The sequence below is a fragment of the Pantherophis guttatus genome, chromosome 13 (assembly GCF_059756535.1).
Source record: "Pantherophis guttatus breed Tessera chromosome 13, ASM5975653v1, whole genome shotgun sequence".
Classification (NCBI taxonomy): Eukaryota; Metazoa; Chordata; class Lepidosauria; order Squamata; family Colubridae; genus Pantherophis; species Pantherophis guttatus.
The window spans coordinates 9,344,024-9,358,662 of record NC_142075.1 but is presented as its reverse complement, the minus strand read 5'-3'; the positions used below and the strand labels follow the sequence as shown (position 1 = coordinate 9,358,662).

Here is a 14,639-nt window from a genome sequence, read left to right as displayed (position 1 = left end):
GTAGGTTATAAGTTTAGCCCCTGGCCTCTCAAAATAGGGTTTAAAAGACCCTGGTCTGAAACCTTAGAACAATAGAATAACAGAGTTGGAAGGAACCTTGGAGGTCTTCTAGTCCAAGCCCCTGCTTAGGTAGGAAACCCTACACCATTTCAGACAAATGGTTATCCAACATGTTAAAAAGATGTGGAGACTCTAGAAAGAGTGCAGAGAAGAGCAACAAAGATGATTAGGGGACCGGAGGCTAAAACATATGAAGAACGGTTGCAGGAACTGGGTATGTCTAGTTTGATGAAGAGACGGACTAGGGGAGACATGATAGCAGTCTTCCAATATCTCAGGGGCTGCCCCAAAGAAGAATGGATCAATCTATTCTTCAAAGCATTTGAGGATAGAACAAGAAACAATGAGTGGAAACTAATCAAGGAGAGAAGCAACTTAGAACTAAGGAGAAATTTCCTGACAGTGAGAACAATTAATCAGTGGAACAACTTGCCTGCAGAAGTTGTGGATGCTTCAACACTGGAAGTTTTTAAGAAGATGTTGGATAACCATTTATCTGAAGTGGTGTAGGATTTCCTGTCTGGGCAGGGGGGTTGGACTAGAAGACCTCCAAGGTCCCTTCCAACTCTGTTATTCTATTCTAAATCTTCTTAAAAACTTCCAGTGTTGGAGCATTCACAACTTCTGCAGGCAAGTTGTTCTTGAGAACCTCCTTCTATTAATGTGAACAACACTAAGTCAGGTGGTTGTGATGTTCAGATGGACCATTTCCTGAGTCCCCCAAAGAGACTGTAGAACAGTAGCAACCATCATACCACCTTGCAGTCTTTCCATCCTCAGACAAACCACAGTTTGAAATCCTGGAGGGCTCCACCAACAAGTTAGACCAAGGTTATGACTTGATCTACAGCCTCTCTTTCCGTTTGTTTTCTGTTTATCGGTGCATCCAGGGAGAGCTATGAGCAAGGAGTCAGACTGAAGCTAGGAACTTCATCAATCAGCGACAAAGAAGCTGGGGTATAATTGTTTTGGAAATTCTTGGCAGGTAGCTCTTTTGAGTCATATCCAGAAGTTGAAGAACGACAGAGGAGGCTTTCAGGGAAGGCACGGAAGAATAAATTCTGGATCTTTTTTTTTTTTTCCCAAGGATGTTTTCCATTCATTTTGCCTACTGAGATTTCTTCTCAAAAGCTGTGGCTTTCATTGAAAAGGCTTCAGTGATCGCAATACAGTAGTGGATAAAATTGTGGAAACCTTTTGGGAAAAGTGTATTTTCTAAAACTAGCTAATAACACCACTTTTTTGTAGTAGTAGTAGTACCCTAAAATTATATATCAATGGAAAGATAATTTAATTGAGAATGTAATGCAATAAGTTTTATGAAGGATTTGCTGTTAGAATAGCAGTTACAGTATAAAGAAAAAAAGTGAAACACGTAGAAAAAACGAGATATACAAAAATTATCACCATAGAAAAAACGAGATATACAAAAATGATCCCCATGTCAGTTAATACTTAGTTGGGTAACCTTTAGCATGAATTACAGCCTTACAACGTCTTCCCATGGAATGAACCAAGTCTTTTAGTTCTGCAGCTCTTATAATGTGAAACCAAGATTGAAGGATTGCTTCTATTAACTGGGTTTTATTGCTGGGTCGCTTCTGACTAACAAATTTCTTTAGTCGGCTCCCTAGATTTTCAATTGGGTGAAGGTCTGGGCTATTCCCAGGCCATTCCAGCAGTGGAATAGGATTATCTTGAAACTCCCCCCAAAAAAGTGGTGTTGTTAGCCATCAGACCTCAAAAATACACTTTTCCCAAAAGGTTTCCACAATTTTGGCCACTACTGTAATTACTGCATACAAAATGAAGAGCCTTGGTAGTACAGTGGTCTAAGACACCCTGTTATTAAGCTGGTTATTAAGACCAGCTGCCTGCAATTACTGCAGGTTCGAATCTCGCCAAAGCTCAAGGTTGACTCAGCCTTCCATCCTTTCTAAGGTAGGTAAAATGAGGACCCAGTTGTGGGGGCAATAAGGTGACTTTGTATAAATATACAAAAGGATGAAGGCTATTGCTGAGCACATTGTAAGCCGCCCTGAGTCTCCGGAGAAGGGCGGCATATAAATCAAATTAAAAAAAAAACAAACAAACAAAAAACTATGCAGGCAATATCTAAACAAGCGGTATTCAGTGAGAAGTAGCAATCTAATTCCCATGTTCCTTCCCCCCCCCCTTTGAACAATCAGTGCAAAAGTGACCAGATGAGGGACAAGCATGTGATAGTCAGTTTAGCATTGCCTTTTTATTATTTTAATGTTTAAAAATAGGTTGCAGGATAAGGTCTCTTACTGTCTGCCTCCTTTGCATAGATATGAGCTGAGCATAATTTCCAAGGAATTTGCTTGAATAGTTGGAGAGATATCTCAAGGGCTTCTGGATTCAACAGAACGTGTATGAAATTTGTTCGTTTCAGTCCAGTGGCAATCTAGCAGAATGGTGCAGTGACTTAGAGGTAGACCTCTCGCCTCACAATCGGGAGCCTGTGAGTTCAATGTTACCTAGGTAAAGGTAAAAGGTAAAGGTTCCCCTAGCACATATGTGGTAGTCATTCCCGACTCTAGGGGGCGGTGCTCATCTCCGCTTCAAAGCTGAAGAGCCAGCACTGTCCGAAGACGTCTCCGTGGTCATGTGGCCAGCATGGCTCAACGCCAAAGGTGCACGGAACGCTGTTACCTTCCCACCAAAAGTGGTCCCTATTTTTCTACTTGCATTTTTTACATGCTTTCGAACTGCTAGGTTGGCAGAAGCTGGGACAAATAATGGGAGCTCACCCCGTTATGCAGCACTAGGGATTTGAACCGCTGAACTGCCAAACTTTTGATCGACAAGCTCAGCATCTTAGCCACTGAGCCACCGCGTCCCTCCTAGCTAGCAGAGTGTTTAATGTCCGGATGCCCTTCCTGTCGCCAATGCGGAGCTTTGTTGAGCAGATATATTCTCATTGTGCCCAGAGAGAGAAATACTTACCTAGGTAGAGCAGATATTTCTCTCTCTGGGCACAATGAGAATATATCTGCAGAACAAAGCTCCGCATTGGTGACAGGAAGGGCATCCGGACATTAAAATGCTCCGCTAGCTCCATTTGGTTACCCAGACTCCACCCTGCAAGGGATTATGGGTCATTAAATGATAATGATGATGAGTCCAGTAGCAATCTAAAAGGCCTGTTGCTCTACATGAGGAAGGTGAGACACAATCAGCACCTCCTTTGAGGGTCCCAGCTTAATTTAGGGCAGGGGTCAGCAACCCGCAGCTCTGGAGCCACATGTGGCTCTTTCATCCCTCTGCTGCGGCTCCCTGTCATTCAAAATATGCATCACAACCGCCAATGTGCAACACCCGCCGGCACGCAATTGATTGAGCTTTTCAACCCCCAGTAGGCCAACCATGGGTAAATCCAAGAAAAAAAAAGTTTCGGAAGAAAACAGAATGTTTAATTCAAGTACATATGCTACTTTTGTGGCTGCTCAGGAAATAGTCAGTCACGGGAGGAGTTTTGTGGCTCCCGGTGTTTTCTTTTCTGTGGGAAACGGGTCCAAATGGCTCTTTGAGTGTTTAAGGTTTCAGACCCCTGGTTTAGGGTTACAAAAATACTGGCTTCTCCCCAAACGATCTACCAACTTTCAAAACATTTGCTTTGCAGAAGACACTTACGCTTCGGAAGAGATAGTAGACCAACACCCTGTCTTGCTCAAGGTGATGGATACAGCCGATCAGGTATGTCAATGACAGCTCAACCACCCAGTCCAAAAGTATCTTTAAAGGGTTAAAATCATGGCAAGCGGACCAAAATTTGTGATTCTGAGATGTTTCATTACTCATCCAAGTAACTTCATCGGTCAAATTTATTTTTAAAAAAAGAAGTTACTTGGATGAGTAACAAAACATCTCCGACTCACAAACTTTAGTCCACTTGCCATGATTTTAAGCTGATCAGATAACGGCACTAAGAACAAAATACCATTGAACAAGTTGCAATGAAATCTCGGCATTTCCAAATACGGTCTTCATACCACAGGTGGAAGGATCAGGTAACATTTTACCAGCTACAAATGAGAAGAGACCCATCAGCAAGAGCCCCTTCTATCAGTAGAGGATCATTTCTAGGCAAATCCAATCAGTTCTCCTGATGTTTGATTTTGGTTAGATCCTCACTTCTTTGGGAAAATAAGATTTAATTGCAAGAGCAATAGCACTTAGATTTATAAAGCACTTCACAGTGCTTTATAGGCAGTGGTGGGTTTCAAAATTTTTTACTACCGGTTCTGTGGGTGTGGCTTGGTGAGCGTGGCATGGCTTGGTAGGCATGGCTTGGTGGGCATGGCAGGGGAAGGATGCTGTAAAATCTCCATTCCCACCCCACTCCAGGGGAAGGTTACTGCAAAATCCCCATTTCCTCCCAATCAGCTGGGACCTGGGAGGCAGAGAATAGACGGGGGCAGGACCAGTCAGAATTTTTACTACCGGGCCTCCGAACTACTCAAAATTTCTGCTACTGGTTCTCCAGAACTGATCAGAACCTGCTGAAACCCACCTCTGGTTCACGTAAAATACAGCTACCCTGTTTCCCCCAAAATAAGACATCCCCTGATAATAAGCCCAATCAGGCTTTTGAGTGCATGGCAATAAGGCCAAGTGCTTATTTCAGGGTTCAAAAAATATAAGACAGGGTCTTTTTTTCAGGGAAACACGATAGTTGTGATTCAGTAATCTGTATCTACCTTACCTCCTTTGCCAATCGCCTGAGTGATTTGCAAACTTGAATGTATATAAGGTTAAAAAATGTGGAGTTTTGTAGAAAGGGACCAGGATCCATGAAGTTTTGCCCCAAAATTGCAAGTAGTGACGGGATCCAAATGGTGTCTTCTTTCTCATTTGACTTTGACAAGGCAAGGAGCAAGACTCACCTTTTTTAAATTTTTTATATTATTTGCTTTTTTTCCCCCTCTCCAGATCAGTTTAAATAGAAATAAGCCCTGCATTCCTCTTTGGAGTTTGGTAGTTTCATGTTGTCTTCTGCCAGAGTCTAGAATATTTCTCAGGATATTTTTAAAAGAACATCACCAGGACAGAGTCAAATAGACGGAGTCGTGTTTCGTTTAACATTGAAAACAAAGTTTCTTTTAATGAAAACTAAAGCAGAGTTGCAGCTTGAAAGGTTAAAGGCCAGAGAAGGCATGTGACTCTCCTCCCCTCTTATTGGAAGATCAAAATACACTGATCTGAGATAAGATCGAAAGTTATGCTTGGCCCGAGGCAACCGGCTTCACTCCTTTCATCAAAACTCACAATGGCTTTTTAATATACTGCCAAAGGCAGCGTCCAACTGTTTTGGATCCAAAGGGGCTTTGAAATAATAGATGCCTGGAGATAGGGCTTCCTTCAGTCTTGTTACATTTCTCTCCCCGGTTCTATTTTACCTTTATTCCTGCCAAGATGGATGTGTTGTTTGCTGTTAGATAAGAGAGATAGAATGGAATGGAATGGAATGGAATGGAATGGAATGGAATAGAATAGAATAGAATAGAATAGAATAGAATAGAATAGAATAGAATAGAATAGAATAGAATAGAATAGAATAGAATAGAATAGAGAATGGGGAAGGGAAGGGAAGGGAAGGGAAGGGAAGGGAAGGGAAGGGAAGGGACGGGTAGAACAGAACAGAACAGAACAGAATAGAATTCTTTATTGGCCAAGTGTGATTGGACGCACAAGGCATTTGTCTTGGTGCATAGGCTCTCAGTGTACATAAAAGAAAAGATACATTTGTCAAGAATCATAAGGTACAATGCTTAATGATAGTCATAGGGAACAAATAAGCAATCAAATCACATTAGAAACAGTTAATATGTATTGTAAGGATACCAGCAACAAGGTTACAGTCATAAGTGGTGGGTTGTTCTCGGTTCGGTCCGGTTCTATCAAACTGGTAGTAAAACCAGGGTGATATGCGCATGCACAGAAGCTTCTGCGCATGTGCAGAAGCACAAGCGCGCGCACGAGTGAAGCAAGCTCGCACGCACTGTCCCATTGCAAACCGGTAGTAAAGATAAGTAGAACCCACCCCTGGAGGAGATGGGTGAAAGGAATGATGAGAAGATTAATAGTAATGCAGACTTAGTAAATAGTTTGACAGTGTTGACGGTGTTGATTATTTCTTCAGCAGAGAGATGGCGTTCGGGAAAAAAACTGTTCTGGTGCTGGGCCTTCTAACCGATTCCCACATGTTTCTCTTTCAGGACATACCAGTGGGCTGTGAGAGGTATCTGAACTGGGCCCATGCCTTTCTGGTAGTCTACAGCATTGAAAACCGAAAGAGCTTTGAAGGATGTCAGCAGTACCTGGATCTCATTGCTCTCCACTTGAAGAATACGTTCCACGAATCTCCAGTTCTCCTGATAGGGAACAAGCTGGATATGGAACAGTACAGGTAAGAAAAGGCTAAGAGCTCAGCCAAAGGAGGGGATGGATTGATTCATATCATTGGGGAAAGGGAGCATCCTGTAGGAGAAGAGCAAGGGATGGAGTTAAGCACATCATCAGCTTAGAATCATTACATTGCCACAAACGGCCCAAGTCCAATCCCTCTTGAATTCCATTGACCCTTAGCTGGCATTAATTTAGTACTAGAGTTGACTAGATTATTGTTAGGTGCAAAGGATCAGGCCCATATGTTAAGTTGCAATTCAGACATTTAATCACTCAAGACTGCATATAAGAATCTAGTCAACTAAAGTTCTGTTCTAAATTGGCACCAGATAATGGTCAACAGTTGAGTTGAGTTGAGTTGACTTGACTTGACTTGACTTGACTTTATTGTCATTGCACATGGTACAACGAAATTAAATGCTGTCTTCAGTGTACATTATAACTATAAAAATAAAAACATAAACATACATCCTTTACATATAATTTTATATAATTGAAATTGAAAACCCGATATTGCACTATACTGTAGAATTCTTTGACCAGAGATATCACCAACCTGGCTCCTTCCAAACTCTATGGGGGACTTCAATTCCCATCATTCTCAGCCAGCATGGAGAGGAAGGGAGAGAAGAGAGATGGCTGTAACAAGTACAGCAACTCCTCTTCATTAGAATTAGATTATTTCTTGAGACCAGACTTTACTTTGGTGCGTCAGATGAACTGAAAAATAAAATGGTAGAAATAGGGAATGCAACCCAGGATTTTGCTACCATGTACATTTAATCTCTTTTGGAATCTTCTGTGATGGTTCGTGCTATAGCAGCTCTCTTATTTTCGTATCCTGTTTCATTATTTTAATCTTCTTACCACTAGATTGGAACATAAGCCTCTCAAAGTCGTGCTGGATTGGAATGTCCTCTAAGCTCCAGTAAATACACACGCACAACAGTGGTGAAATGTAAAATTTGTTACTACTGGTTCTGTGAGCGTGGCCTGGTGGGGGGTAATGTGACTGAGTGGGCGTGGCCAACTTTTTTTTTTTTAAGCATTTTTTCTACAACCTCTTTGGCCGAAGAGGTTGTAAAAAAATGCTTTTAAAAGGCTCTGACAATCAGGCAACTCAGCTGGGATCGCCAGAGGCTTTTAAAAGCATTTTTTCTACAACCTCTTCAGCTGAAGAGGTTGTTAAAAAAATGCTTTTAAAAGCTTCTGACGATCCCAGCTGAGCCGCGCGATCAACAGAAGCTTTTTTTTTTTTTTTTACTTTAAAAAGCATTTTTTCGGCCAAAGAGATTGTAGAAAAAAATGCTTTTAAAAATAAAAATAAAAAGCCTCTGATGATTGCATGGGTCAGTTGAGCATAGGGAGGGGGAGCAGGGATTTTTGCTACCGGTTCTCCGAACCACCCGCCGCCATCGCTACCGGATCAGGCGATCCGGTCCAAACCGGGAGCATTTCACCCCTGACGCACAGGCTACAAGGCAATCCCGGTGTGCCTTGGGCTCACCAGACCCAAATTGGCTGAGCAAATGCATGGCTAACAGCTATAGAAGAACATGCCCCTTTAGATGTCCTGTATTGGCTTGGATTGCTTGCTTGGGAAGAGCAAATGTTAGCAATGGCACTTAGATTTATACAGGTAGTCCTTGACTTACAACAGTTCCTTTAGTGACTCTTCAGAGTTATAAGGGCACTGAAAAAAGTGACTTATGACCGTTTTTCATACTTACAACGGTTGCAGCGTCTCTTTGGTCACGTGACTTATATTTGGATGCTTGACAACTGATTCGTATTTATGACGGTTGCAGTGTGCTGTGGCCCACCAGCGGCCAGCAGGGCTGGCAGCAGATTCGGACAGTGAGGAGGTTGGGGAGGAACATGGGCCAGTCCTGGAGTCTGGGGAAAGCTCTGATGAGGGCTCTGCATCAGAGGCAGAGAGGGGGCCAGGGCCGTCCGACAGTTATCAGCTACCTTCGGAATTGGAGATAAGTGGGGCTGAAGAACAGCTGGGGCCTGTTCCCAATGTGCGCATGCGCAGAGCTGCCAGGAGAAGGGAACAGTTAAGGAACAAGGGCTGACTCAGGAGTTGTTCTGATCTAGGCTTTCTAATATAGTAAAAAAGCACACAATTAGACCCACCCACCCCCTTTTTTTAATTTTATTAACTGCTGTGAATTCCTTTCATTCACAGCACATGCTGAATCACCAGGAGTTTATAAATAGTCCAACAGAAGTCTGCCACAGTCCTTCGGATAAGGCTGGTAAACACCCACCTTTATCTTCTTTGACACGCTGCCAAAGACCTAATTGGCAATTATCCTGGCAAGGCCACATGGAAACACAAAGTCAAAAATGGAGTTTTCAAAGTACAAACCAACATCATCCACAATGTTGCTTTCCTGCAAAGGTTCACGTGCCTTTGCTCCTCCTTTATGTCTTATGGGAGGGGCCAATCATTTCCAAGCCTTACTCCCGAGTCGTCCCTTTTGTTTTAACTGTTCTTGCCTTCTGGCAGCTCTGCGCATGTGCGCACTGGGAACAAGCTCCCCCTATTCCTCTGCATCTCTGATGTCTGACTCTGGAGGCTCCGGAGTCCGCACACAACTCCCAGATGGCTCTGGCCCCATCTCTGCCTCCGACGCAGAGCCCTCATCCGAGCCTTCCCCAGACTCCAGGACTGGCCCATGTTCCTCCCCAGCCTCCTCACTGTCCGACTCTGCTGCCAGCTCTGCAGGCTGCTGGCGAACCACAGCAGGAGTAAAGGCACAGGTGGATGGTGAATGGCCCCTCCCAAAGGGAATAAAGAGGAGCGAAAGAGGAGTGGAGTTTGCAGGAGACAATTAGTTCATTTCATTAGTGTGAAGATCTGTTCATGACTCTCAGACACTCCTTGCCAAGTCTTTTCTTGTACAGCATTGCGGTTGGAAGATATAGGCCTGGCAGCTCTCCAAGCCTGATAAGGTCCGTGGTTGTAAATTTACCCATAAAGACTTTTTGCCGGGACTTTGCTGGATGTGAATGAGAGGAATTCACATTAGCTTAATAAAAAGGGGTTTTGTCGGGACAAGGAATCTGCTGCGTGCTTTTGCGAAGCCTAGGTCAGAACACAGTGTCCCGGGATCACTTGATCCCTTTTGCGACCTTCTGACAAGCAAAGTCCATGGAGAAGCCCAATTCACTTAACAGCCATATTACTAAGATAACATTTTGAAGTGGGATCGTGCTCTTTCCTTTCACGTCAGTCATAGAAACTCAAGGATTTTGCATAGGTAGGTGAACCCCAAAACACAGTCTTCTTATCAACTAAAGAAAGAATAAGCCAGGCATTGCTAAACTATAACTTCATTTTCTAGTGCTTTGCATCTGGCAACTAATACAGGGGAAGGCTGCTGGGGGTTCACAGGGGTTCGGGGAAACCTCGAGCTAAGATTCTGTGCAGTTCGGAGAACCCCCAAATCCCACTCCTGGCTGGCCCCGCCCCGCCCGGCCCGCCCGGCCCCTCCCAGGAGTCCCCACATGGCCTGTTTTGGATGCAGATAAGTGCAGGACATGCGCGGAGGCTCGGGGAGAGTGAAAAACGGGTCTACCAGAAATTCGGGAAGGCTGGAAATGGGCCTGCTTCCAGCCTCCAGAGGGCCTCCGGAGCCTGGGGAGGCCGTTTTCACCCTCCTGGAGGCTCAAGGAAAGCCTCCGGAGCCCAGGGAGGGCAAAAAGCCCTCCCCCATCATGGTGCAGGAGGCCAACTAGGCCACGCCCACCCTGGCCACACCCACCCAGCAACCGGGCAGAGAACCCCTTGCTAAAATTTTTGAAACCCACCCCTGAACTAATAGACATGGCCTGTCAGTTCTTTGTGTTGCCTCTTTTCATATGGGATATTCTCTCCCGGTTTCTTCTCCCAGACAGGTCACCAAAGCCGAAGGGATGTCTCTTGCCACCAAGTACGGCTCCTCCTTCCATGAAGTCTCAGCATGCCTGGAGTTCGAGTCTGTGCAGCACATTTTCCACGAGGCAGTACGGGAAGTGAGGAGAGAGTCGGACAGACCTCTGGCAGTCCGGCCCTTGTTCATCATTGAAGAGAAGCCCTCGGCTCACCTGGTCCCAACCGCCACCATTGCCTCCACCTACAATTCCCTCTCCACTGTCAACTACAAAGAGGTCCCTTCAGTTGCCCGGGCCAAGCTGGTCACGGTCAAATCCTCAAGAGCTCAAAGCAAGAGGAAGGCTCCAGCGTTGACTTTGCTGAAGGGGTTTAAGATATTCTAAGCAAGGATTCTGCACGGCAGTTCCAAGGTAGAACAAGGAACGCAGCTGTGGCTGGGATGGGTTCTTGAATCCCCATGCAAGGATGGGGCCATTTTGAATAGCCATCTCCTGGCCTTTCCTGCAGCCCACGTGGCCTGGCTAAGAATGCAGCAAAGCATTTTGGGAAAAGACCATGAATTGACGGTGGACAAACTACGGATGAAACCACCAGGTGGGGAAGGTGGTTCTAAAACCCTTTTTCTTGGTCATAAACATGTGGAGGACTCTGCCACGTGTTGCTTGAGCAATCGATGGAAGAATCCCATGGAAAGAGTTTGCTTTTGAGGTCTTTTCTTGGGACTGAGTAGAGATTTGGGAAGCCAGAGGAGCTACAACCAGCCAAAGAAGGATTCTACCATGAAAGAGAAGACATAGAATATCAGAATTGGAAGGGTCCTTTGAGGTCTTCTAGTCCAGCCCCCTGCTCAAGCAGAAGACCCTATACCATCCCAGACAGGTGGTTGTCTCTTCTTAAAAGCCCCCAGTGATGGAGCACCCACAACTTCTGGAGACAAGCTGTTCCACTGATTAACTTTTCTAATTGTCAGGAAATTTCTCCTTAGTTCTAGGTTGCTTCTCTCTTCGATTAGCTTCCATCCGTTGTTTCTTGCCTTGCCTTTGAGTGCTTTGGAATTCTGGACGTTTGAAAATTTGGACATTCATACCCACTCCATGTTTTCCATGTCCCTAAGTGGTTAAGATCAACCACACTCCGCATCACGATTTCACCAAGGGTCTTTTCTTAATTCCTACTTTAAGTTCTCTTCCATCAATAACAGGAAGATGGTTGGAAAAACAAAAACCGCAGAATTGTTCAACCAGAGGAAGAAATAATAATATACGACCCTTCTCTTTTCCCCCTCTATGTTTGGAGGAGCACTTTGTAGAAAGAAAATAAAGGGGAAAGCACAACATGGACAAATTCACACAGAAGCACAAGCAAAGGGAATATGACTGCGAGCACCAATAATGGGTTTTATGATGATCCCCCTTGGATTGACAAAACGTAGATTGTGTAGATGCACATCGCCCTCTAGCGTTCCTGGACAGATAATGAAACATTTAAAGTCCTTTGTCCTTTGTGCTAATTTTTCCTAATCAATTCGAATTGATTAGTCAGATAAATCAGATTAACAGAATTGGAAATGACCTTGTAGGCCATTCAGTCCAACCCCCCACCCACCCACCCAAGCAGGAAACCCTACACCATTTCTGACAAATGGCAATCCAATCCAGTCTCTTCTTGAAAGCTTCCAGTCATGAAGCTCCCACAACTTCTGAAGGCAACTTCTGTTCCATGGGTTGATTGTTCTCAACTGTTAGAAAATTTCTCCTTGTTTCTAGGTTGAATCTCTCCTTGATCAGTTTCCATCCATTATTCCTTGTCTGGCCTTCAGGTGTTTTGCAAAATAGCTTGTCCCCCTCCTCTCTGTGGCAGCCCCTCAAATATTGGAAGACTGCTATTACATCTCCCCTGGTCCTTCTCTTCACTAGACTAGCCATGCCCAGTTCCTGCAACCGTTCATCGTATGTTTTAGCCTCCAGTCCCCTCATCATCCTGGTTGCTCTTCTCTGCACTCTTTCTAGAGTCTCAACATCTTGTTTATAGTGTGGTGACCAAAACTGGATGCAGTACTCTAGATGTGGTCTTACTAAGGCTTTATAGAGTGGTATTAGTATTTCACTTGATCTTGATGATATCCCTCTGTTAATGCAATTTAGGATTGCTTTGGCTTTTTTGGATGCCACCACATACTGCTGGCCCATATTTAACTGGTTGTCCACTAAGACTCCAAGATCCCTCTCACAGTTACTGCAATTAAGCCTGGTTTCACCCAGTCTATAGAGTCCTAATCATTTGTCTAATCAATGCGAAAAAACTGCCTGCATTGAATCACGATCCATGGTTAGGCATTGGGTTCACTATTGTAGCATCCATGATTTGCACAAATCCTGTCTTGGGCACAGCAGGCTCAGTCCCTCCTGCCAATCTAAAATGTCTCCTCCGAACCCCAAACCTGCCTGCCGCACCCCAACTGCCAAGCCTCCTTACTTTTGTGGTAAATGTCAACTAGACCCCAGCTAATTAAACAAAGGCTAGCTAAACCGATGGCTCATGGACAGATTCCATCAGAGTCAGAAAGATAAAAGGACACCTTATTAAAACATGCAAGGAAGGGAGAAGCAAGACAGCTGCCACAAATTGGGAGGATCACAGGTGTGGCATGGCAATAAAGCCCACCTCTTCTGGTGGTGGTCGGGGTGATGCAGAGGAACCCTGGCACGATCAAGGGCTGTGTGTGGCATCCTTCAGATTTTGAAATACTGTATCCCTAGCAATAGCAATAGCACTTAGATTTATAGACTGCTTCACGGTGCTTTTACAGCCCTCTCTAAGCAGTTTACAGAGTCAGCCTCTTGCCCCTGACCATCTGGGTCCTCATTTTACCCACCTCGGAAGGACGGAAGGCTGAGTCAACCTTGAGCCCGGTGGGATTTGAACTGCCAAATTTCAGGCAGTCAGCAGAAGGAGCCTGCAGTACTGCATTCTAACCACTGCACCAACGCAGCTACAGACACATTACTTACCGTATTTTTCGGAGTATAAAACGCACCTACCTTTTTTGTTGAGGAAAAGAAGAAAAAGAAATCTCCCTCTGCCTCTGCCTAATTTTGCCTCATTGCAGCAAACAGCCTACTTTACTTTCATTTTCGTTTTTAGCATAGCTTGATTAGCACAAGGAAAAAAAATCTGCTCCAGCAATTTACCTCCTTGCAGCAAGCAGCAGAGCCCTGTGTAAAACAGCTGAGAGCAAATCAGCTGAGAGTGGGGTGGCCGATCCAATCAACTTGTGCTAATTAGGCTGTGCTGAAGCTGAAAGGAGCTGTTTTTTCTTGCTGTTTGCTTGCAAGGAGGTAACTGCTGCGAGGCAGAGGCCAAAGGGTGGGGGCCAGTGGGTGGGCGGGACTATATTCGGTGTATAAGACGCACCTAATTTTTCACGTCCTTTTAGGGGGGAAAAAGGTGCGTCTTACATTCCGAAAAATACAGTATTTTCCATTGAATGTATTGGTGGTTTTCGTTGGAAAGAATGTCATTCGACCACCTACAGAGAGATCTACAGGTCTTGAAAAAGCCTTTTTAATGGACTTTGGCTTGGACTGGTGGTAAAAATATTCCTTTGGTTTCCTTGGAAGTCGCCGCGATGCTCACATAACTGCTTGAGTTCTCCTTAGTGGACCAGAGAAAAAACAAACCCTAAAACTTGTTTGATCTGATCTACTTCAGCCCTAAAATTAGGAGTAGGGGAGTTTCTATGGAGATTGTCAGTCATCCAGATCATGGTTGTCCCAAAGGTGTTTTTTTCAAGAGGCAAATGGACTTTCTTTGTTTTTCCTTGAAGACGTTTTGCTTCTCATCCAAGACGCTTCTCCAGCTCTGAAGAAGCTTCTTGGATGAGAAGCAAAATACCTTCAAAGAAAAACCAGAAAGTCCTGTTGCCTCTTGAAAAAAGCACCTTTAGGAACAGGGGAGATTACAATCAACCAATATAAATTTAGTCATGGGGCAGATACAATCTCAGGAAACATGAGACATCCTTCTTCTTCTTTTCTTTCCTTTCCTTTTGTTGTTTTACACATATGAAACAGCCTATAGCAGCCAGGTTAATTGTTCCAAAAAGAATTTGGAGGGTTGATGTTGAGACATCTGGAGAATATCTGGATTATTGCTTAGCGCATTGTAAGCCGCCCTGAGTCTCCGGAGAAGGGCGGCATATAAATCAAATTAAAAAAAAAAAAATAGGCTGAAGTGCATCACAGAAAAGACAAAGGAATCTCTC

The 14,639-nt window shown here is 44.3% G+C and overlaps 1 protein-coding gene across 3 annotated transcripts in view; it reads left to right on the top strand.

Annotated features, from left to right (window-relative positions):
* Positions 1-11,868, top strand: part of RASL12 (RAS like family 12) — a 30,057-nt gene extending 18,189 nt beyond the window's left edge. For all 3 annotated transcript variants that reach the window (XM_087878315.1, XM_034424750.3, XM_034424749.3), the window contains 3 exons: positions 3,707-3,780; positions 6,303-6,493; positions 10,395-11,868. In XM_087878315.1, coding sequence (XP_087734441.1) covers positions 3,707-3,780; positions 6,303-6,493; positions 10,395-10,758 — 629 coding nt within the window. In that variant the 3' untranslated portion in view covers positions 10,759-11,868. The remainder of the gene's footprint in view (positions 1-3,706; positions 3,781-6,302; positions 6,494-10,394) is intronic.
* Positions 11,869-14,639: the final 2,771 nt, after the last annotated feature.